This window comes from Centroberyx affinis, unplaced genomic scaffold, assembly GCF_046629955.1.
Source record: "Centroberyx affinis isolate AG114_WGS23_722 - 3 ecotype Tasmania unplaced genomic scaffold, CSIRO-AGI_Caff_v1 ptg004545l_1, whole genome shotgun sequence".
Lineage (NCBI taxonomy): Eukaryota > Metazoa > Chordata > Actinopteri > Beryciformes > Berycidae > Centroberyx > Centroberyx affinis.
This window is the reverse complement of record NW_027282178.1, coordinates 159,204-184,166: the sequence shown is the minus strand read 5'-3', so window position 1 is coordinate 184,166 and position 24,963 is coordinate 159,204. Positions and strand designations below refer to the sequence as shown.

The following is a 24,963-nucleotide window of genomic DNA, read 5'->3' as shown; positions in this document are numbered from 1 at the left end:
TTCGATTCCCGGCAGCGACGCTTCCACAAAATTCAACGTCGCGGGGCTGTTAGACTTTTAGTCTTGCTTTCATAGACTCCCTGGTGTGTTTTACCATTCCATAGCTATAGGCTAGAGAGAGAGCGAGAGAGAGAGAGAGAGAGAGAGAGAGAGAGAGAGAGAGAGATTTCCATATAGCTCCAAGGCTCCAAACCAGCAGCAGCAGCAGGAGTGAAGGAGGGGTAAAAGAGGTAGTAAACCCCTCCACCCTCTCCCCCTCTCCTACCTTCCTCTCTCCCCCTCCCACCGCGGCGCACCCAATCTCTCGCTGAGTCTCCGGAGCTCGGTTCCAGGTCGGGATAACGGCGTAATCTGGGAACGATGCCGGCGGTCGGGGCCGTGGGTCTGCTGTGGGCGCTGATGGTCGCCCTGGTGCCCGGCGGCGTGTCGGAGCTGCTGACTCTGGTGCAGGATCCGGTGAAGCCCGAGTCTTCCCTGCTGAAACCAAAGGTTATGATCGCCATTCTGGCTCGCAACGCGGCGCACAGCCTGCCACACTACCTGGGCTGCATCGACAGGCTGGAGTACCCGAAGGAGCGCATAGCCATCTGGTGAGAGAGAGTGAGAGGTGCAGCCAGGGATGTAGCGGAGGGTAAACCCACCTAAAGTCAGGTTACCCACTTGTGGGATAGAGTTTACCCAACTTTTTAGGCTGGCGTGAATCTTCAGCCTATATGGCAAATACATTATAGTAGCCTAAGTCGTATCAAACTCATATATGAGTATATATTTAATGCAAAACCGTGTAGATTAATGCATTTCTTAAGGCATAGGCTAATTGAGTTTGTCCATATTCGTGCTTGTTTGCCTAATGATGATGACCGACTTGGTTTCATGGTTTACCCTCCTTTTTGTTTACCTCTACATCACTGCGCAATTTAACTTCTCTACTTTACTTTTCTAGAAAAGGCATTGACTCACACTATAAATGGTCCATAAGACATGACACTACATTCACCCGCAGGCTTGCTGTGGACGGTCTGCAGTGGAGCGTGTTGTAAAGAAAAGCAGCGTGCGTCCGCGTTAATTACACGTTAATAACGGATTGTCAGTGTCAGCGCGGAGACCTGTTGCTGTGTTTTACGAGGCACTTACCTCGCGTGTCTGCCGGGATGCAAATTGCACAGTGCGGGTAAAGATGAAAGAGCTTCTGAACATGTTAATGACGGGTCCCTCTTTCTGATTCAGCACAAACCTGCGGAAACGGGGCTTTAAAAACAGCAGGGCGGGCAGGTAAAGGGCTGGCGTGGCGGGGAGACTAACCCCGGTTATGGTCCTATATAGTCTGTTTGGTCTTATATGAGCAGATTAAGATAATATGCTGTAATCAAAGAGGGAGCCTGCAGGTGAAGGGATGAAAGGAGACATTGAGTTGGTCTGACAGCGGGACAGGGGGTGGGTGAGCTGTGGGAAGTCATGCGTGAAGTCAAAGTGTGTGTGTGTGTGTGTGTGTGTGAGTGGTGTTTGTGGTGTTTGTGAGGGCAGATATGGGTAAGATAGAAAATCAAAAGGAAACAGACAGATTTCAGATTATAGTCAGGATGCCTATCAGGGACAGACAATGAGTGCAGATTTAACCATCATGCAGACATGTAGAGAATGTAACAGGGGGTCTTCATGTGCCTTTACAGTCACACACACACACACACACACACACACACACACACACACACACACACACACACACACTGTGCTGGTGGATGTTTGCAATACTTTTACCCTCAGTGTCCCAGCGGCTGTTGTGTCTTCGATGGCATTCTTTTGTTTTGTTTCCCTCCCTTCCTTTGCTGAAAGCCTTACTTCTGTTTGCAGAGGGACTGTCTGTTTCTAATTCAGAGACCCTCGCCCAAACACACACACACACACACACACACACCACAGAAACTCTGCAGAGAGGGGCCCGCCTTCTCTCCAGAGCAAAGTGCCAAATGACTGAGCTAACATGCTTATGTGAGTGGTTTAACTAACAAAGGAAGGGGCCCATCAGTTTCGTGTGGCATCTCTCCACCCAGCAGCCAGTAGCGCTGCTGTGCAGACAGGAAGGCCCGAGTAAAAAATCGCAGCGTATCTTTGAGGTCTAAGGCTTCTAGGTTCTGCTTTTGTTTAGAGATCAGTCCGATCTGTCACAGACTTTCTAACTCACTCACCCTCTGTTTGTTTTAACAGGTAAGTCTCACTGACATAGAAATTTGTCACAAGACAATAAGGCCGCACACAGACACACACACACACACACACACACACACACAGGCATTAGGCACTGCGGCCAAGTCATCCGCCTCTAAAACTCTGTGGCCAGGAGTCTTTTAATCACACAATTAGTTTTTATTTCACCAGCCATATGTTTCCACCACTGTGTACTCTGTGGCCTTTTTCACTACACACTCATCAACTGTCATAAAGTATACAGATATTTCTAAGTCTGTTCCCATGGGAAGTTATTACGCAATACGTTTTAAATCCAATAAGGTCATTAGCAAACACAATATTGACATGAGCTGTATTATTTAGCACAGGGAGGCTTAAAATGGTTCAAACTGCCATTAAATAATCAGATGAAAATAAGAACAAGTGACCAGTGAGTGTGTATTTTCCCCTCTCACACACATAACAGACAGAAAGGATATACAGTATCTCCATCTCTTGATACAGCATTATAGCAGAGAGAAATAATGATGTTTACCGTGTAGAGTATGAAGTGCTACTTTGCTTATGTGAGGAAAGTAAATTTATATCAAAAGGGTGTCACTGGAAATGGGTAAGAATTAAAAAAAAATCTTTAGTGGCTTTAAAATTGTGACTTTTCTAAACAGAAGGAGCTTTATTGGCTTTTTGTGGTTTCACTGCTTTTAACTGTGCCACATTTGTTTCTGTTTTTTAGAAAATAATGACATGTTTTACTCAACCCAACTCATGCAGCTCAGTGTCCCCTCTGTGTTTCTCCACATGTAGCTTCTCTTTATGTTATAATCAACATTATTGCTGCACAAACATGTAAACCTAACCACATAATAAATGCCACATTGTAATTCGACTCTCACTGGAAGCGTGGATTCATGTTATTTGCATTCTTACACCAGAATGCTTTAGAAAATACTAATTATTGATCTTAATGAGAATAGGACTAGTATAGTTTAGAAAGTAAACTGTATCTAAATTGGGGCAGATTGATTTAAGGCAGGGGAAGTATAAAGAAAAACGTAGAAACTCATAATACATATAGGGTCTGGCTCTGTATTTCCAGCTTTGTGTGTGTGGACACAATGTTCCACACAATAGTTCCTCCCTTGAGCTCCAGAACTGAGCAACGCACTGAGTTTTTTTTTCCCCCTTCATTTCTCCATTTCTCACTTCAAAGAAGCAATCCAGTGGAGAGAGAGAAAAGAGGCGCAGAGAACAAAACTGAATGTAGATGATTAAATAAAATACGGGTATGGATAGAAGAGGGAGAGACGTGGGTGTGCTTCCCTTTATTGTGTGCACCAGCTGCAGGACCCTTGCTCACCTTTCCCCACCAGCTTGCCCTCCCACCGGACCAGGGGACATGTTGTTCTTTGGTGCTTTGTTGCCTGTGTGTGTGTTTGTTTGTATGTATATGTATGTGCATATGAGTATATACAGTGCATGTACGTATGTGTATGAGACACAGGGAGACAGAGAAAGAGTGTAACATGATAACAAAAGAGACAGAAAGAGAGCTAATGGGGATAAATAGATGAAGGACATTGTATAGTACTATGTCTTGTCAGTGACATTATTACAAGGATGACACTGATGAAGAATTTTATGAGATTTCTTACGCTTAATTTGTAATTGCATTTTGCCGTTTTATATCATTTTATATCAGATTTGTTCCTCCAAATAGAATTGTATAGCAACTTACCTAGAGTGGAGTAAGTGTAGTTGGGACTCTCTACTGATGTAAACTATCTACTTGAATGGAAGATTTTGTTGTTAAAAGTTGCTTCCATTCCAGTTCATTCTTATTCCTCCTTAAGCTAAGCTTCCATTGGCTGTTGTCAGGATTGCTGTCCGATTTCAGTCTTGGCGAGTCTTGAACCGTTTCACACTACACAAGCCCGGCCAGGCTCTGAAAAATTTGACGAAATCAAACACGTTTGAAAAATTCTTCTTGGGCTCCGACTGGCCTGCAGTCGTTGGCAGGGCCAAAGTCTTTGGTCTTAAGCCGGTTCACACTACAGGTTAATCTGCGCTGACCGTCAGGCTTGAGTACACCCCCCCTCCCCCAGCCCCGACTCACCCCAACAGTTGGGATGGTCCCGTCGGGCTCAGAATCTGCATTAAAATCATTTAGTGTGACCTAGCCTTTAGAAGTTTTCAGTAGCCTGAGAGGCAAATGGGCAGAGGACTGTGAGAGGAGTGGGAGAGAGGTGAGAAAGACTCTCACACTGCTGTTAAAGAATGAAAGAATGCAGGGAATTAGAGAAAGAGGGGGATGGCGGGGCAGAGAGAAGGTGGTCAACACTCTTGGGAAATTACCCAGGGGGCATTGAGCAGGTTAGCAAATTCACATTCCGACAGTGCCTTGACTGCGTCCACCCTCCTCTTTCCCTTCGTTCTGTCCATCCCTTTGCCTCTTCTCCCACAGGACAGCAATGAATTATAAGACATTGCAAGACAACACATGTGCATTATTTATTGGTATGATACTGGACAATGGCAGTTCAAGGGAACCTGGATCCAAGCCAAGTAACGGCCATTCTCAGTGTGACTGAGCTCTGCAGTAGGTCCCAATAGGTTATGAGTCAGGGATTACATTTGAATCTGTAAGGGAAAATGTTATGCTCACAGAAGCAGCAGGAGGTGAATCTGCTATTCAGCTGAGAGGAATGTGTGGCAGATATCATCACAGGCTGGGGATGATATGTGAGATTTACAGCTCTCATGTGCAAAAGCCTCATTGCAATGTATCAGAACGCGCTGTCAAACCACCTTCACTACACTGACTCCTGAGACCAAGAGTCCAGCTGACTGTCACCTTGTCTTTCTATTTCCCCTTGGCTTGTTTTTTTTTTCAGTTTTAACATAAAGAGTTACAAAGGCGACCAGAGAGGGTGACAGGAACGGAAGGCTTAGGTTCATCTTTGAGGCAGAATTCAGTGGCTTTTATCTTGTGCCAGTTGACTGTTGAGTTTTGCAGAGTGCCTACGGGAGTTATTGTCCTTAGCGAAGAGCTTCAAAGGAAATTGTCGGGGGCATCAAAAGCAGTATATGTTTGTGCTCATATCGGTGGCACAAGTCAGACAAAACTCTCCCGAAGTTCAGGTCAGGCTCCCAGGAGTTTGTGCTCCGGGCTGCATGTTGCTGGCTGCCTGCTGCTCGTTGCCTGCTGGCTATGTTCATATGGCAAAGTGCTTTCCCAGGTGTTGGGCTGGGGGTCATGATGATTTGCGGTCTTGTCAGAGCGAGGCTGAACCATGAAGAGAATGTCGGAGCTCTGACATCATCGGCCTACCCTGGAGAACTGTCCGTTTTATAATGTCATGTTGTTTATTTCGACTCATCTGTCATCTAACCACTTACTCCATATTTAGGACTGGTATTATTGTACTTTACACTCCAAGACAATGCATGTATGGTTGATTTTGCTAGTTTTTTAACACTTTATCTCATTGCCTTTTATCGACATGACGACATGATACTGTGATGAGTAACATCGCGCACCTATAAAGCCACCGGAAAACTCTGAACAACCATAACTATCATTTTCCAGTTTCCTCGATGAGAGATGGATCATATAAAACCCAGTGAAGGCCTCAGGTATGATACGACTCTATCAACATGAAAGAATGTTCCATAGTTGCCAGCTGCATACATAAGGCCTCGATGAGAGGAGTGCCATATATAGTTCCTGTCAGAAGTTGGATAAAGTTTTATGTAATTGTACCCTGCATCTATAGCATGCATGTCACAAGGAGCTTGAGATGAGATTATTAGGTATCCTGTACTATATATCCAGCTCCATTCAAGCGTTTGATTGATGTTTGCCCCATGTGACATGACATAACATGACTTAAACTGTATACCATTTTGAACTTTTTTTGACAAGTGCACCAAGTTATGCAGCAATAACTGAAGCATGACAAATTGGACATGAATGCTGAGGAAAAGTCATTCTGACTGTATGATCTCTACTGACTTTAGTGTTATGGTTTGACCAATGTTGGTGAAGTCAGTGTTTTTGGCTTTGGTTTTTGGAGCTTATCTATTCCTTATCTCTATTCCATCTGATTGATAGACTAGAATAGAATCAAATAGAAAAGGTTATCCATCTTGCTGTGCTGGAGAGGATAGTAGGCCCTCAGGTTCCTCCATGCGCAGGTGTGTTACCCCAGGCCCCATTCCACCGTGCGATCACATTAAAGTACCTTGGATTTCAGTTCAGGTTACGAACGATGTGTGTCTGGTTTTGTCACGCAGAGAGTTTGGCCATTTTAGAAGAGCAGTTTATCCAACTGGAAGGAATAAATTATGATGGTGGGATAGGTTTTTGTGTGTAATTTGGTGCCGACACCGTGGGCATTTGGGAATGATTAATAGCATGTGCTTTTGGTGTGTGTCAATATGTATTAGATCACAGTGTTGGCATTGTGTACATACATGAGTGTGTTTGATTATCCTCAATGATCTGGCCTAGTAACAGACTCTGGGAGCCTTGTGTGTGTGTGTGTGTGTGTGTGTGTGTATATGTGTGTATGCATGTGCATGCATTTGTGCGTGCTCGCGAGTGTGTGTGTGTGTGTCTTCTCATATATGCCTGTGTGTGCCTGCGTGTGTGTGTGTAAGTGTTTGTGCATGTATGTGCCTGTTTGCATAATGGGTATGTGTGTTTGACTGCATGTCCACACACAGTGGGAGTGTGTTTTTGTTCTGTGCCGCTGGCTGTGTCCCTGCATCTCCCCCTGTTTTCCATTCACTTCCCAATTATCCCATAAACCGAAAGCGAGCCAGAACTTCCATGTGTTGGGTAAAAGGCCACAATCATCTTCGAGCTCACAATCAGTATCACCTGAGGATCCGATCCCTGTGAAACCTTGAAGGTCCTTAAACATTAGCTCTGGGACGTGACATAAACTCCAGAAATGCAGAGTGACATTTGCCAGATAAGCAGCTCATAATGACACAGAGCCACTGGCACGCTGGAAGTTTTTGGACTGGAATGAAGCTAGTTGACTGTTAAGATGTAACTTAATCTGCAGCTGATGTTGTCTGCACCACATAAGGCATGGAGCCAGTTGGGACAGTTACCCACATCTTCACCCTTTTGGAACATTTGACGGAAAAGTTGCCATAAACTCCAGATGTGTTGTGTGTCACAGTCACATATTTGAGTATACTGCTCAAACACCCCCTGAATATGTATGGAAATCAAGAGATTTCACACATATTTAATGAAGTGTTATTGTTAGAATTTACTATGTGGCCCAGTGTCCATTTTCCAAACCTAATGGCTTTAGAGCCCAAGCTTTTCCAGTCCTTAGTTCAATCTCAACCAGCAATCTCTACACAAAGTGGAGATGGTTGGAGGAGATGCAGCTGCCTACAGGCACGTACCTGCCAACAGTCCCATCCTCTGCATCCTGCTGCCAGAAGGTATGCATGGGAAAGTTAGTTTAAGTTTCTGCGACCCCAACATGTCTATTCAATCAAGTCCAATAAACAAAGAGAATCGACTTTCCAATCCCTCAGCCTTTTTCAAGGTCTCTCTCTGTCTATCCCAGGGTGGAAGCTATTGTTCCTGAACTTGGCTCTGGACTGTGAATTGTTCTTGCTTCGATGCCCCATGTGTTCCAGCATACTTTAGGGCCACAGGCCAACTGTATTGTCAGAGCTTGGCAGCACAACAGTGATAGAGCTGGCTAACGCTGAAACACACTGGCATCTCGGTATGAGCACTCTCATCTGGAAAGAGTGAAGGTTTGGATATGGAATGAGATTTAGTGAGGCAGACTTATTTTAGAGGTTTAAAGAAAAAGAGAGAGAAGGAGAGAGAGAGAGAGAGAGAGAGAGAGAGGGAGGGAGCGACAGGTCCGGCTGTTTGTCAGTCAGGTAGTGTTTTTGTGGACAGCGAAGTATTCAGCAGAAAGACTTGCTCATATTCTCACAGAGGAAATATAATTTTAGCACCATCCATCCGCCTGTCCATCTGTCTGTGTGTGTCATCATTTTCATGGCTTAACCACTGAGACAGACGGCACCTCTGTCCATGTTCTCCCTTCCTCTCTCTCTCTCTCTCTCTCTCTCTTTCTCTCTCTCTGTCTGTCTGTCTCCCATCATCCTCCCATCCCTCCCTCACTCCTTCCATCTGGTTCTTCTGAGTTTTCTCTCCCCTTTTCTCTCTCTGTCCCCTTTCCTCTCTTCTTGTCCTCTTTCATAACCAGGTTGGCAATGACTGTGTTTTAAATGATGTATTGCTGTCGGATTAATTCTAGGCCTGCATGACTTGTGTTGAATGTTTACTTGGACTAAATAGTTGCTTGTGTCTACAAGAGGGACTAAGTATTATATACATTTTTAACATTGTTTAAATAATTTCTCTGCGTGAATGACTGTGTTTCATGCTTGTTACACATTGTGGAAATGCAGTGTAAAGTGGGGCTTGAGGCTGCATTTGGACAACACAATGAATAGATGGATGAATAGATGGATGGATGGATGGATGATATTGTAGGAATGTGTATGATTGACAATGCATTTAATGAAAATAAGATGAATTATTTTAGGTAGGAAATGTGCAGATAAGTCAGAGGGCAAGGATTATGTGAACTGAAGTGAAGTTTTTTACTATTAAGATGTAACTAAATCCTTACTTGATGTTGTTTAGGTCTGGGTAGTAGGGTTACTAAGGTGAATATTGAATATTACACACCAGTGCGAGTCCACTGGCCTTGGCTACTCAGCTTTTGTTGACCGTGAGAGTCATGAGGAATTTCAGTCAGGAGGTCCCGTCCCGCCCAGCCCTCCTCCTCCCTCTCTCCCTCCTCCTCTTTTTGCTCCTTATTCCCTCCATCTCTCTACCCATCTACCCCCCTCCTCCCTCTCCTCTGCCCTGCAAGGCCATCAAGAGGCCTGCAGCCACGTCAGCCTCCGCAGAAGAAACTATACTGCAGAGTCAACACACCGGCACACACACACACACACACACACACACACTCTGGCATAGTTATTATGCAGTAAAGGCTCCTATGCTCAGTTCTGAAAGAGGCATTCTTGCTTTTTAATTACATGCAGCACCCGGTCATTATTGGCAGTGATATTAGATAGTTTATTGAATCAACAGTCAGCTGACACTGGCCTGTTGGGGCCTTTCAGACCTGTGTTTATCTAAAGGGCCAGTCTCAGAGACAAGCCTCTGTGTTTAGGGCCAGATGTCAGCCTTCAGTTGATCTCCTTCACAAACACACTCACTGTTATCCGACACACTCCTCTGGAATGGATAGCCACGCCAGGTGGGAGGGAGAGGCAGGGAGAGGCGTGTGGATGCAATCTGTCCCAGTATAGGTGAGAGAGATGCAGATGGTCCCGCTTTTTACTGCATGCTTGCTGCACTGCCGGCGCAAAGTAGCTCCACTTTTGTCTCAGCCATCAGAAGAAGAAGGAATGGTCTGGCAGTCAGTTATCTCAGAGCTACTAGAGTTTTGTCTTGCAATATACCATTTGATCTTCTCTATAATGATGATAATAATATTCTGCCTACGGTGGCTGCTGCAGCACTGATTCAGGACAGGTGTCAGATAGTGAACTTACTAGTGAAAAGGAAGGATGGGGAGCTATGGAGCAATTGAGAGAGGCAGTGGTGGGATGTGTAGGTGACGGCTGGGGAGGCATGTGTTGTCCAGATGCTGACCATAAAGCAAGAGAAAGCAGAGGGAGCCTAACCCCAGCCCTCCAGGCAGCAGAATAATGAGGCTGCAGCTTACTGTAAACTTCAAAAGAGCAATGAGAGGACGCAGTGCGAGGCATGAGAGAGAAGGGATGGGAGAGAAGGGATGGGATGGGGAGGGGGATGTAACATAGAACAATAGGTTTTGGGGATCTCAATCCCTAAGAGCCCACATTATTGCGGTTGCTTAACTCCCTGCTATGTGCGGCGCCATATACGAACATTGTGTTTCCATACGCATATTGACATTCCACGGAATTTGATGTCTGCAGGCCCTTTTGAATATCTTCTTATAGCTTCCTTGGCCAGATGGACACAATATTTCTATTCTGTTGGTTCCCATGCACTGAGAGATATCACACAGCTGAAGTATTTGAAAGGAATTACAAGAGCTCTTTGACCTGGCACTGAGCTTGCAGTACAGTGAAGTTCAGCTACATAGTGCCAGTGGCTGGTCCTGCGTAGAAGTAGAGGAAATTGAAGAGAGCAAGCAGATAGCTACTTCCTGAAGGAGGATGAACGTGCCTGAAATGAAATGAGACGGAGGGGAGAACATCTGATGGAAATTACGGAGACCACAAAAACCAGGTAGTTACTTCGGAAGGCAAAGGTGAATTTACTCCGGGCCATTTTCTTGTCTGTGCTTTGCCTGAACAGGCATGTGTAGGAGACCTATAAACACACTCTTTCTCTCTCTCTCTCTCTCTCTCTCTCTCTCTCTCTCTCTCTCTCTCTCTCTCTCACACACACACGCACGCACACACACTGCGTGCATATGCAGCCTTCATGTATATACATCACTCAGCTGCACATATCCAGAAATCATAAGGCACACTGAGATGTAACCTCCGTAATGGAAAATCACACAGAGTGCTGAGTGCTGCTTTAGGGCTCAGCGGGGCTGGGTGGGTGGAGGGGCGGGCTGGTGGGCTGGGTTGTGGAAAACAAGAACCAGTAAGCAACTTTAATTCAAAAGACGTTTTAATATCATCCCGGGTAGATGATATTAAATGGATTTTTGCTTTTATCACTCTGCAGAGGCTGAGGTATACGTCTACTAATTATTAAGCTCAGCCAGCTAGTTACTCCCAGTTCCAGTTCTGCATATTTATTGAAAGAATTGTTTCCACGTTCCTTTTTGCAACCATACTCAACACATGCAAATGTCAGATGCACTCTATATGTGGAAGTTTGCTTTTCCTTTGTAGATAACCTTCAGTCTTTATTGTCCGGTTTCATGGACACAGGAAGTTTATCCCTCACCTAAAAAGATCCCGTAAACACAAATCCAAAACGGCTCCAAGATGCTATGAGTCAGATTTATGTTCCTTCAGGATTTGTGAGCAGATGTGAAAACATCATTAGCATTTTAGTGTGATATGTGTAAAACAAACCCAACCTGCTCCTCTCACGGTTTGGCGGGGTTTTAATTAGCTCTGTGAGGAATTCGCCAAATGAGCTGTTGACTCTTTATGGAAGAGAATGTTCTGGAAGGATTTTTACCAGTTATGTTTATCGATAGAATAAAATGACGTAAACACAAATCCCCCATTCTCTCCCCTCTCTTTCCTTCTCCCCACCATTCCTTTCTCATACTATTTTTCTGTCTCTCGCACATACAGATACACATAAACATTAATGTACCCACATACCTTGTATTGTTCTTTACTCTTCTTCCCAGAAGTTCCCACAGATCTAACCCATGCAAATCCCTGCCTGAAGCGGAGTCTGTCATTGGGAGATGGCGTGTAGGAACACATTTATTTCCCCCAGTGATGTGGAGTTTAGCGGTTGAAGAAGCATGTAAACGTGTGTGCACATCTACTCATTACCGGAGAGTCAGGTGTTTCAGTGTTGTTCCTAGCCTACGATAAAAAACCAAAGACTAGTTATCAAGACCTGGCTTCTTCCTTCACATCCTCATAGGCAGTCATACACAGACAAATGCACACTGCAGAAAATGTCCTTTTTAACAAACCAATAGCATTTTAGTGAAAAAGTGAAAAAAAAAAATCTGCCAATAGAATGAGATAATTTCACGTTTCTATTACAGATTTTCTTGAATCACGTAACATTTATCTTGATACTGGAGTGATCTGCCTTATTTCAAGATATTGGCAAGCGAAACTGCGCTGGAAATGATCTCACCTAATTGTCAGATATTTGTTATTCTACTTGTTCTTTTCCCCTACTTTTTACAGACACACTTAAACACTTTAAAAATAGCACTTGTGCAACACATAACCACCACTCACATCGCTGTAAATCCTTCATTCCAGGGACACAAAAACTAGCAAGTGTGTGTGTGCATACATGAACACACTGTCAGGACTGTTATTAACCTCTGTGTCCTCTCCAGCTGGTCTGGTTGTGTCTGATGAACTGTTTGTCTGTCTGACTGGAGGTGACTGGGGTTCCTGAGTGTTACTATAATAACATCAGAGGCTGACTGAGAGCTCGCCCTCTCTCTGAATAATCTGTGTATGCATGAATGTGCATGTGTATGTTTGATGTTATGCATGTGTGTGCACTAGTTGTGTGTGAGTGTGTGTGTGTGTGTGTGTGTGTGTGTGTGTGCTGGTCCGTGTATTATGAGAACAGGTGTTTCTATTTTGTTATCTGAGCTAAGTGTGGGTAAATGAAGAGTGTCAACACTGTTATCTTCTGTGTTGACAATATATTTAAGTGTGAGGAGAGGAGACAGTGTGTGTGTGTGTGTGTGTGTGTGTGTGTGTGTGTGTGTGCGCATGTGTGTGTGTGTGTGTGCGTGTGTTTCTATCTCTGGTCAGGCAGTCTAAAATTGGGTGTGATTTTGGAGAGAGTACAGCAAGGAATATTACAGCAAGCAGTGGAAAACTCCATCTCACTAAGTGTGTGTGAGTGTGTGTGTGTGTGTGTGTGTGTGTACGCGCACAGGCCTCTGTCTCACACTCTATTGACCTTTCCTCTTTTCAGCCCATTTTAAATGCAAAGAGAGAGAGAGACAGGTGATATTTATTTTTCCAACACTCCTAGATGTGTAGAAGTGATAGCGTGCCATGCAGTGATGCAGGGCTTGTTTACTGTTTTAATTCCTGTTACAGTGGCAACATGGCACACACACACTCACACACTCATACATAGACACAGTGTCCTCTCTGAGTCAGGCCTGGCGGCTGAGGTGGAAAGCTCTGTGAAGAAACAGTGAAGCAGCGAGTACTGTACAAACCACAGTAGTGACAAACAAGCAGCTGGAATACTTCTATCCTAACTTATATACTGACAGTGTGTGCATGTGTCTCCCTATGTGTCTGTGTATGTGCAGGTGTGTGTATCTCCTTGTGTGTCTATGTGTGTGCGTGTGTGTGAGTGTGTCTGTGTTTGTGTGTGTGTGTGTGTGTGTGTGTGTGTGTGTGTGTGTGTATGTGTGTGTGTACAAATCGGTACTCAGATGTCTCTCTGTCTCTTGTAAACAGATCAGCCTTGGCAGCATTTCTGTATCAAGTTGTTTTGACACTGGGCATCATTATTCACATTCAGATTTTGCTGCTGGTTGAACTAATTTGCTGTTAGATGAATAACCAATGAACTAAAAAAAAAAGCCAGCAGTATGTACACAGCAAAATGAAATACATTACAACGATTTTTGTGTAGTTTTGCAAGGTCTGGCAACAGAAACCATCTGGATTTCTCTATGCAGGAGCTTGTGATGGCTGGTTTATAATTTATAATTCCTTGGCCGGCATCCAGAGAGATCGTTACAAGGATGGCAGACAGTCTCTAAAGGAAGATTTGAATACATGTCTTACAAAGTCAAAGCTCGCTGTACCTCTCTGATAGTTTTTTTAACTGGCGTGGCTCAGAGTAATGTCTGTCTGTGCCTTGCGCTAAGTGCTGTGACTCTTCAGACTTGTTTCTGTCCGTGCTCCAGCAGTGCAGTTAATTGGGCGGCAAGGGAGCCGTGCAAGACCAGGGCGGCAAATTGTAACACCAGACACTAATTAGACAGATCTGGAAGCCTGAACCTCTTCATCCATAACAATCTGCCTTAATGGCATGGCTCTGTATGTCACATCCTCTTCCCTGTCACTTGGAGCTAAGAACAATTTGCAGCTTTCTCTGTTTGACTCTGCTCCACTTCCTCTCGGTTTTCTGGACCGTCTCATCCCTGGAAACACTGCTGACATGCCAACAGGCTTGTTGCTGCCCAGGAACGGCTGCTGATTTACATTCGCATTTTAGATGTTTAGCTGACACTAGTGACTTATAATAAGCAAGCAGGTAGGCATTCAGCATCTTGCTCAAGAACACAACAGCTTCAACACTCCTATTGAGGGTTTACCTGATGAAGACTGTGATATACAGTCGGTCTGACTATGTTGACAAAATGTACCTATTGTAAATCACTTTGGATTAAAGCTAAATGACATAATGTAATGTAATGTAACAGGGCATCTGTTTGTAGCAGGGGTTAAACTTTGAATTTTTGAATAGGTCACTTGATCTGACTAGCATCCTCTGTTGTATGTGCTGTTGTTTCAGGGCAGCGACGGACCATAATGTGGACAACACCACTGCCATGCTGAGAGAGTGGCTGAAGAGAGCGCAGACTCTCTACCACTATGTGGAGTGGAGACCCATGGAGGAGCCCAGGTGAGTCAGACTTTCCAAAAGGATAATTACCACCTTGTTACAACAATCCAGACTTGATTCGTTCCATCTCTATTCAACATAGTTTAATATGATGGTGAAGTGGTTTTACTGACTCTTCCTCCGTATCAGGTCCTATACAGATGAGTGGGGTCCGAAGCACTGGCCTCCTTCCAGGTTCAACCATGTGATGAAGCTGAAGCAGGCGGCGCTGAAGGCTGCCAGGGAGCGATGGGCGGACTACATACTGGTAAGACTTGAATACTAAACATGTGATAATTAGTTTGACCATGGAGATTTTTTCATCTTAGTAACTGAGGGTCATTATTTGGATGACATGGTGATGTTTGTGTTTGGATGATACTGTTTACTTCATATGTACTTGATGGATATTGAATATAGTTTTACAATTTGTATTCATTTGTGATCATTTTGGATCATGCACTTAACCGGCCCTTCTCCTCAGTTTGCAGACAGCGACAACCTGTTGACCAACCCTCGAGTGCTGAACCTGCTGATGGCTGAGAACTTGACCCTGGTGGCTCCCATGATGGAGTCTCGCTCTCTCTACTCCAACTTCTGGTGTGGCATCACCCCACAGGTAACGTTTGGGAATAAATCCATTCATTCCTCTATGTATTCAGCTAGTGTTTGGGCCTGAACCCAGTGTTTCCCATCTCCCTCATGTCTTTCAGGGTTACTATAAGCGAACCCCGGACTACCAGCCAATCAGGGAGTGGAAGCGGCTGGGCTGCTTCCCTGTTCCCATGGTGCACAGCACGTTCCTGCTGGACCTGCGTCGTGATGCCAGCAAGGACTTGGCCTTCTATCCCCCGCACCCGGACTACAGCTGGGCCTTTGATGACATCATGGTGTTTGCCTTCTCGGCACGGCAAGCAGGTCAGGCTCAAACCCACAACTAGTTACAAAATGACCAAGACACCAAGCTTGACTTGACTGAACAGGATGACTCAAAGGGTCTTATAAAACAATCTCAATATAATAATCTAAATCATCTAATAACAACTGCCTAGCATACAGCAGCAGGGGTACGTATGCGTCTTGAACTCAATACAGCTTCACTTAGTTGAAATGAAGATTATCAGTGACTTCACTAGTCACTAGTCATTGCCAAATTGGCTGTTGATCACTGATATTATACTTAGTGTGTGTGCAGTTATGGCTATAGCAGTATAGGCTTGTTTTACAGTCTCATTAACATGAGTGAGATTAAGGCAGATGAGGAAGAATACAGATAATAGACTCCATGTGTGTGTCTTTATGGCTGTGCATGTATGTGTGTGAAAGCATGACAGAGTGTGTATGTTTGTTAGTGTGTGTGTGTGCATCTGTGTGTGTGTGTGTGTGTGTGTGTATTTGATGTGGGTAATGATCCATAGGGAACAAACAGAACCATTAAGCATATGATTTAATAGATAACAAGAGTGCATGACATGCTCGTGCCAAGGCAGTAAACAGTAAACACATGCAAGTATTCACACACACACACACACACGCACGCACGCACGCACGCACGCACACACACACACACACACACACACACACACACACACATACACACACACACACACACACACACACACACACACACACACACTCTTCACTAAAACAAAAACATAACTAATAAAACTAACTTTACTTTTGTCTCATGAAGGTCCTCGTGGCCCAAATATGTTTATTAATGGCACAAAAGAGGGTACAGTTTTTGATGGAGTAATATATATGTATATATGTATGTTCATCTCCATACCATGAATCCCTAGTATATTACTGTGCCTTTATATACAGTATGTATCAGCAGGAGGCAGTTGTAGTGTGGATTTGTTCTTCTCAAAAAACACACAATGCGTTGTTTACTGTTTATTTCAAGGAAAACGCAAGATGGCAAATGGATTGCCTGTCATCTTCTTCTGTTTGAACAAATTGCCCACTGGGTATCATTCTATTATCATTCATTTATCAATAATGCTTTAAGGAACATTGAGCAGTTTATTTGTTTTGAGAGGTTTTTGTTTGTTTTAGCGTAGTAAATGGGATCAAGTGTGTTGGCTTGAAAATGCACCGTATGTGGCATACGGTATGAGGACATGAGGGTGGTCTAATTTGCATGTTTATTTGAAATGTTTGGGTCAAGAGGCTGTATTTAGAGAACTGTGTGTGTGTGTGTGTGTGTGTTCCCAGATGTGCAGATGTACGTATGTAACAGGGAACACTACGGTTTCCTGCCCGTTCCTCTGAAGGCACAGCAGAATGTTGATGATGAGAGCGAGAGCTTCATACACACCATCACAGAGGCCATGAGTAAGTATGCACACACACACACACACACACACTTTCCAGTTACGCTCTTGACTCTTCTTGACTCTTCTTGACTCTCCCTGACTTTCCTTTCCTTGCTTCACCTCTCATGTTCTTTTCTTCTCCTCCTTAACCTCCATGACCTCTCATTATATTTTCTTCTGAACCCTCAGCTCTTGGGTTAAACCCCCCACCTCTCTACTGTCTTTCTCTCTCTCTAACCCCCCTCCCCTCTCTGTTTATCTAACCCCCACCTCCCTCTCTCTTCCTGTCCCCCCTGGCCTCTTCCACTGCTCTTCTTTCTGCCCAGTGTTGTAAATAAACTGCTACAATCCAGAGGAAATTCTGTAATTCTATAATCCTGCTTTTGCTATTTTAACCTTCCGTCCCCTTCCTTCCTCTGTCAACAGTTGACCACAACATTGAGGCCTCTCAGTACCTGCACTCTCCGTCGGGACTGCAGGACAAGATAGGCTTTGATGAGGTGAGTTATGAGCGCCGACTCTGCCTGGAGGAACATAGGGGTTTGACACTCGGCCTACTGTATTTCTGTCTCCCTGTATATTTACTGTGTATCGGCCACTCCCACTTCCAGTTTCTGTCCCAGTTTGTTTCCTTTACTCTTGTCTCCTACTTCCTCACCCCCTTCCACTTGCCCCTTGCCCTCACTTCAATCCTCAGTGACCTTACTTTATCTTCTATCTCTTTGCATTTTGTCTGCTATACAATTTCTTTTCCCTTAGCCGGTATTTCTCACTGCGCATCTCTTTATCTCTCTTTCTCTTTCTCTCTCTCTCTACCAAGGCTAGCAAAAATAATATAGGTTCAGTATTAAGCAAGAGAATATGTATTGCAAAAATGTTAAAAAGGTATATTTAATTGCTGCATCAGGTTTCAGAGCACCTAGGAAAATATTTTCTAATATTATCTAAAATTATCTAAAATTTTACTCTCTCCTTTTCCCCCATGTAAACCTTTCGTCCGCATTGTTACTATCATCAGGTCTTCCTGATCAACCTGAAGCGTCGTCTGGACAGAAGGACCAGGATGTTGAACACGATGGGCTCACTGGGTCTACATGCCACGCTGAAGGACGCGGTGGACGGCAAGTAGGTCACAGACACGCAGTCCTGCATTCACTTGACGACTGACTTGACGACTGATTTACTTCCACTTCTCACTGAAAATGCTCTTAAAGCTGAAAAATCTCCTTACGCTCTCAGCGATCAAGCTTAGTAAAACACAAATTATTCTGCGCCAGAAAAACGGTGAGATTTTTCTACCCAGAAACTTCAAAACAGCCGACGCACTTTACCTCTGATCCCTGGAAGACTGAACATGGCATGTTCAGTCTTCTGACTCCTGTCTGTCTCTAGTTTTCCTGACATTTATACCCAAACATCCTGTCTAAACAAAGTTTTGTTATTTGTACCAATAAGCTTGCTTTACTTTCCCTGCTTGCCTGGTGCTTAATGTAATCCACTGGTGAGACTGTCCTAATCTCTCCTCCAGCCTTTGTTTGTGTGGTGATATGTATTACTTGTTGCAGCTTGCCAGGTTTGACTTTGCTGTTCCTCGCTGTAAACTCACTGACAATTGACTTGCATAGCTGGATACAGTTAAGTACAGATAGATGAAATTCCCCCTCGCCTCATTACCTCACCTGCCTACCCCCTCTCCCTCTCTGCCAGGGCTTTGAATTCATCCCAGCTGCAGGCTTTGGGAATAGAGATGATGCCGGGCTACAAGGACCCTTACTCCGGTCGAGTCTTGACCAGAGGGGAGATCGGCTGCTTCCTTAGCCATCATTCTACATGGATACAGGTAAGAGCAGGGCAGTCTGACATACTAGTGAGTAATTTGGGGCAGCAGGGTGGTGCAGTGAATAGGGAGCCTGAACCTTGACCGGAAGGCCCAGGTTCAAGACCCTGTGACAGTAAGCATCTGCCCTGCTGAAGTGTCCTTAAGCAAGATACTGAATCCCTGCCAGCTCCAGCAACGCTGTTCTGTAGCTGAGCCTGACCTCTGACCTTCCTGTGGAGGCACGCAAGCATAAATAGGTGAAAATATGTTCATAAAGATAAAAAAAATAAAAGAAACATACAGTAAAACGTGCTATATAAATGTTCTATTAACAGAGAATACCAGTCTTAGTAAGAGTTAAAACCCATTTACTTTTACATTTACATAATATGTATATTGTTGTTTTTAAAATACAAACTTTACGGTGTCAAACCTAGTTTGCTGCTGTCCCGGCTAACAAAGACATGGATGTGACAATAAGGATTATAAAGCGACATGTTTTTGAGGGATTATTCCCTGGCAGAGATTTTAATTTCTTCTTGTGGGAGTCAGATGATTGACAGTAAGCAGAGCCTAACGTAATGCTTGCACTGATATGAAAACACTCAACTCACTTTATACACAACACACTTTACTGTGATGGATTATCTAGCTCAGGCAATTTTCAAGTCTGGGAAAGTTGTTTTTCATACTGTCAAAAATGAGAGACAGCAAATGGCTTGGAAAACTAGCCCCAATATCTCTAACTACGCTGAATATTTACAGACACCACTAGGAATAATGTAAAGGAGAGGGGCAGCCTAGACAATTAGCACTAACATAACATGTGTTTGTGTGTTTTCTCTGTGCACCAGGTGGTGGAACGTGGCCTCCAGAAGATTCTAGTTTTAGAGGATGACGTGAGGTTTGAGCCCAGGTTTAAACGACGGCTACAGGCCATCATGGATGACATAGACAAAGCTCAGCTGGACTGGGACCTCATGTAAGAACTGACACCCACACCCACACACACACACACACACACACACACACACTGCTAAACTATGACTGATGTTACTCACAGTATCTTAAAGTTTTAACATCTGTTTGGGACAACCTTCATTCCCTAGGGCTTCACATAAACAAAGTTCTGTTTCTTGATGAGTATTTACTTATTTCCCCTCCCCCCTCCGTGCAGCTATGTGGGGCGTAAGCGTATGCAGGTGCAGCAGCCGGAGCAGTCGGTGGACGGTGTGAATAACCTGGTCGTGGCCGACTACTCCTATTGGACGCTCGGCTACGCGCTGTCACAGCAGGGGGCCCGGAAGCTGCTGGCTGCCCAGCCGTTTACGAGGATGCTGCCCGTCGATGAGTTCCTGCCCGTCATGTTCGACAAACACCCCAAGTCAGTCACTGCTTCAAGTCTTCAATACACCCCCCAATACAGTACATTAGGGATACACTGACATATCATACAAAGGCAGGGAGTCAGGAACAGGTATATGTATGTAAGTAAATAGACAAAGTCGGAGAATATTGTTTAAACCATGTATCTTTATATATATTGCTCGCAAAGACAGACACAAACAGATGCAGACACTTTTAGGCAGCATAGTGTACGAACAAACACACAAATATTTACCCAGGACCGCCAACAGATTATTGCAGGTGCATGGATCTCTTACATAAGAATGTACCGGGTAAAATTCAAATTTAGAATAAACAGGAAGAAGAAGCAGAGAAGCAGACCTAACTTTACAGTACACAGTCTGAGATACTTAGCCAAATGCATGGGTAGGGACAGTTTAGAGGGCAATAAACCTGTGCAGAAATAGTAAGGGGTGCAATAATGCATACATGGACATAAATACGCGTGTCCTGTGTGTCTCTTTTTAGACTGTGGGACAGTGTGTAGTATTCTAGTTGGTGTTCTAGTGGCGGACCACAACCTCCTTCCCCTTCACCTCCCATTTATCTTCTCTATATATCTCTTATTCATCCCCTCTCCTGTCTCTTGCCTCCCCTCCTCATTCCCCCACCGCTCCCCCCTCTCTCTCTCTCTCTTTCTCTTCTGTATGTTTCCCTCTCTGTCTTTTTCTCTCCAGCACCATCCCCCTCTTCTGTGCTCCCTCACACACACAGGGCACGGATTGTTCTTGGGGTTCAATGGGTACGGTGCCCCGCGCAGGACACACAATGCCCGCTTTTCTGTCTGCTTCCTCCTTGGGAATTCCTGCCTTGCCCCGCTCTCCTCCGTCCCCCACCCCCACTCCCCCTCCTTCTTCCTCCCGTTTTTTTTTTTTTCATACCTTTTCTCCTTTCACTCGGTGCCCTGCCCTCCACCTCTCCTGGCCCTCCTCTCTTCCTTTATGCTCTTTTTCTCTCCTTTTATCCATCGTCCACTCCCTTGCTGCCTTACTCTCCTCAACAGACCTTTGCTCTCTCACACCCGCTCTCTCTCTCTCTCTCTCTGTCTCACCCACTTCTCCTCCCCCTTCCTCTCTCTCTCTCTCTCTCTCTCTCTCTCTCTCTCTCTCTCTCTCCCTCTCTCTCTCGTTCTGCCTCTCAGAGGAATGTGGGCCGGCAAGGCTCTTCCTGCTGGTTGGAGCGGGGGACAGGATTCCCATTGATAGAGGCCTGAGCATGGGGGTGGGGTAGAGATGGACAGGGGGGGACTGTGTGTGTGTGTGTGTGTGTGTGTGTGTGTGTGTGTGTGTGCTACTATATAAATACATGGAGATGTGTGTCTAGTGTGTAGTGTATAGATTACTATGTAAATACACTGTGTGTGTGTGTGTGTGTGTGTGCGTGTGTTCAAGAGTGAGAGAGGGTAGGTGCGTGTGTGTGTGTGCCTGTTCAGAAATGAGAGGAGTAGGAAATATGGACAGAGATGTGGAAAGATGGCAGGCGAACTATGTAATATGTGTTGTATATTACATAAATAAAGTAGTGAATGTTATGTCAGAGTTATGTTTGGTGTTTGGGAGGAGGGAGGACATTTTGCTGCTCAGGACCAGTAGGGAGAATCCTTCAGGCGCTCCTTGCCCAAGTAATCTTTTCTTCAATTCTTCCTGACTCCTTTCTTTCCTCAAAAGTATACAAAAACACACACACACACGCACACACACATACACTACCAGTCAAAAGTTTGGACACACCTGATTGAATGTACTATGTTTTCATTATCTTGAAGCCGTTTTGATCTAAAGGCTTATGCTTTAATGCTTGAAATTTATTTCTTAGACAAATATAAACAGTGAAGTTGATGCCTATGTATGAATTTCTTTCCAAAGCCTTTGCCTTTCTGTCAAGACAAAGGGCGGCTACTTTAAAGAATCTAAAATATAAGAGAGTTTTGATTTGTTTAACACTTTTCACTGCAGGTCACTGCATAATTCCATTTGTGTTATTTCATAGTTTTGATGTCTTTACTATTATTCTAAAATGTGGAAAATAATAAAAATAAAGAAAAATGTGGTGTGTCCAAACTTTTGACTGGTAGTGTACATTAGCAAGAGAAATATATGTAAGCAAACCAGGTAAAATGGCCTCCTTGCATGGGAAAACAATGAGTAAGCAGTAAGAAACACATATTTGGCTACTGGTAATGCTTTGCACTGTCACCTCTCTCTGGGTCACTTCATTCCCGGACACACAGAAGAGTGTGTGTATGTGTCTGTATCTGTGTGTGTGTGTGCATGTGTGTGTGTTGGGGGTAGGTCTGTTCCTTTGAGCACTAATAAAGGTGTAGGATTTCACTCTCCCTGCGTGCTGACAGGCTTTAAACAACGCGACTGGGCGGCGGGGCGTTGACCTGTAGCGTGACCCCTGTCTGCAGGAGTGTGACTGCAGCAGGCTGACGTGTCACAGCCGGACAGCCGGGCGGCCCTCGCTCCTCTCTCCGGCCCCGCCACAGGCTGGCCAGCCGGCACTTTGCAGTGCTCTGTGCCACTTTCAAATGACCAGAAAATTGATGGTGTTTTACATGATATATAATGATATGGTGTGATGGGATGTGATGTTTTTCTGACTGTCTTCACTGTACATTGTAAGTTCAGTAGTACATATACACTATGTCATTTGTGCAAATTTAACAAGGTGATTGGTGGGGAGTTGTGTTTTTCTTTCACTTTCCTCCCAAGTTCAGTTGTTCAGTTGTGTTAAAGCTGCACTAGGCAAGATTTGTATCTGTTTGAAACAGATGTATTTTTACATAAAAATCTTGCAATGAAACAGACTGTTTCATCAGCGTAAATCATAAAGTCAGGCTGCAACAGAGAACAGCCTCCCATCCTCCCTAATTGAGAGACCATAGATTTGCCCTATTTTCCCAAATGAAAATCTGGTGTCAGGACACTGGCAGGAAATCTTCTGTCAGGAAGTGATGAATCAAAACTTAAGAGCAAAACACAAAACAGTCACCTAAACAGCAGTGAGTGGGCGCTACATGCAGAGCAAGCTGGACGCACCAACCATAGATATTTTGCCTCTCTTTTTCCATTGGTATCCCTTTAGTATTTTGGCATTGACGTAAAAAAAATTCAAGCAGTTACCTCTTGCTGCCATGTGGGGCTGCCAATGTGCCTTGAGCTTTAACAAGAGAGACTTCATCCCCCTTCATTCCCCCTCAGATTGCCCCCTGAGTACATAACATCTCTGGTTCTTCTTTTTCTTTTTCTCTCTCCATCCCTCCCCCCTGCTCTCCCCTCTCCTGTCCTCCTCAGTGCGGAGTACATGTCTCACTTTGAGCCGCGGGACCTGAAGGCCTTCTCAGTGGAGCCGCTGCTCATCTATCCCACCCACTACACAGGAGAGCCGGGCTACATCAGCGACACGGAGACCTCCACCATCTGGGACGACGAGGCCGTGGCCACGGACTGGGACCGGCAGCACGACCGCAAGACCGCCCAGCAGGGCCGCATCCGCCCCGTGGCCCAGAACAGCGTCACCGGAGACTCGCCGCCACCGGCAGCTCGTGCCTCCCGGGACGAACTCTGAGATAGGGAGCCGAGAGAGAGACTCACGTTTACAGACATGCCATGTACACACAGTGAACATCATGCGTACACACACTTGAAAAGACATGAACACTTGAAATACAAACCGACAAACAGACATGCACACACACATTGGCGCTCACACACACTCACACACCCATCCTGGAGATTTCTCATTGGCTGCTTGCAGTCCAATGGGATACCAGCAGGGTTGAGATGCCTGGTGAAGGGTTGTAGTGGTGCGTGTGCGCTGAGAAGAGGAGGAAGAGGAGGGAGGACGATCCGGGATGAGGGCCAGCAGGCCTATGACCGCAGCTTTATTTATTCCTTATGTGCTCTATAGACAGGCAGGCTAACAAACACACATATACACACACACACACACACACACACACATACACACACACTCACACGCACACACACAGAATGAGCATGGAGACTGGTGAGAATACGCCTCAACTGGGCCTGTGGAGACTGTGTAACGGCCTGAGAAAACATCAGCAACATGTGGGAGTCAGACAAAAAAAAAACTCTTCACAAATCAATTTTTATATTGTTTAAAAAGAAGATTATTGTAATTTAAAAAGAACAGATGTGTCTTTTTTTACGGACAGCTTCGGGAATAAAATAATCTTACAGCTGTCTGAAAACAACTCTTCAGTGTGTGTGTGTATGCGTGTGTGTAACTGTGTGTGTGTGTGTGTGTGTGTGTGTGTCTGGGAGTGTGCACACATGCCGACTTGTGTGTGTGTGTTTGTGTGTGTGTGTGTGTGTATGCACATATAAGTATGCATGTGCTTACAAGAGAGAACATGTGTGGATTTTTCCTAAATGGAGGAGGGAGGCTGACATAGCATTCCCAGGAGTGTCGCTACTGCAGATGATGTCAGTGTGACAGAATGAGAGACACACACACGCACACACACACACACACACACACACACGCACGCACACACACACAAAGTGCAGCCATCCCTTGCCAAGCACCAGTACAGTCATGGTTGGTTGTCAGGCCCAGTATTGCTGTCATTGCTGCAGATTTGTTTCCTGCACAGCGGGCTGGACCTGCTGCTTTCTTGTCTAACTGAAGAATTCAGCACATATCATATCATTTCAACCATTTCAAACCTCTACTTTCAGAATTTATATGTGTTAAATGTTTTTACAAAATTACAGTATTTAATTCTTCATGTGCGCAACACATTTATAATGTGTATGTCCATATCTGTTAGAGTAGACTGGGCTTATCTTCAACCTAAAGTTTTGGTGTTGGGCTGAACCAATAAAACATCT

The 24,963-nt window shown here is 44.7% G+C and overlaps 1 protein-coding gene across 1 annotated transcript; it reads left to right on the top strand.

Annotated features, from left to right (window-relative positions):
- Positions 1-321: 321 nt before the first annotated feature.
- colgalt2b (collagen beta(1-O)galactosyltransferase 2b) lies at positions 322-24,963 on the top strand. The gene is made up of 12 exons (XM_071544359.1): positions 322-590; positions 14,465-14,575; positions 14,705-14,822; positions 15,039-15,173; positions 15,268-15,472; positions 16,775-16,894; positions 17,302-17,375; positions 17,894-18,000; positions 18,583-18,715; positions 19,549-19,676; positions 19,872-20,078; positions 23,398-24,963. Exons 1-12 carry the CDS (start codon positions 361-363, stop codon positions 23,669-23,671), a joined length of 1,842 nt encoding a protein of 613 aa, XP_071400460.1. The 5' UTR covers positions 322-360; the 3' UTR covers positions 23,672-24,963.

Excerpts from the sequence above, each read along its gene's own strand:
- colgalt2b (XM_071544359.1), top strand. The coding sequence starts at position 361 with ATGCCGGCGGTCGGGGCCGTGGGTCTGCTGTGGGCGCTGATGGTCGCC. Across the intron at positions 15,473-16,774 it reads CTTCTCGGCACGGCAAGCAG|ATGTGCAGATGTACGTATGT; the intron begins GTCAGGCTCAAA and ends GTGTGTTCCCAG. Across the intron at positions 20,079-23,397 it reads ATGTTCGACAAACACCCCAA|TGCGGAGTACATGTCTCACT; the intron begins GTCAGTCACTGC and ends TGTCCTCCTCAG.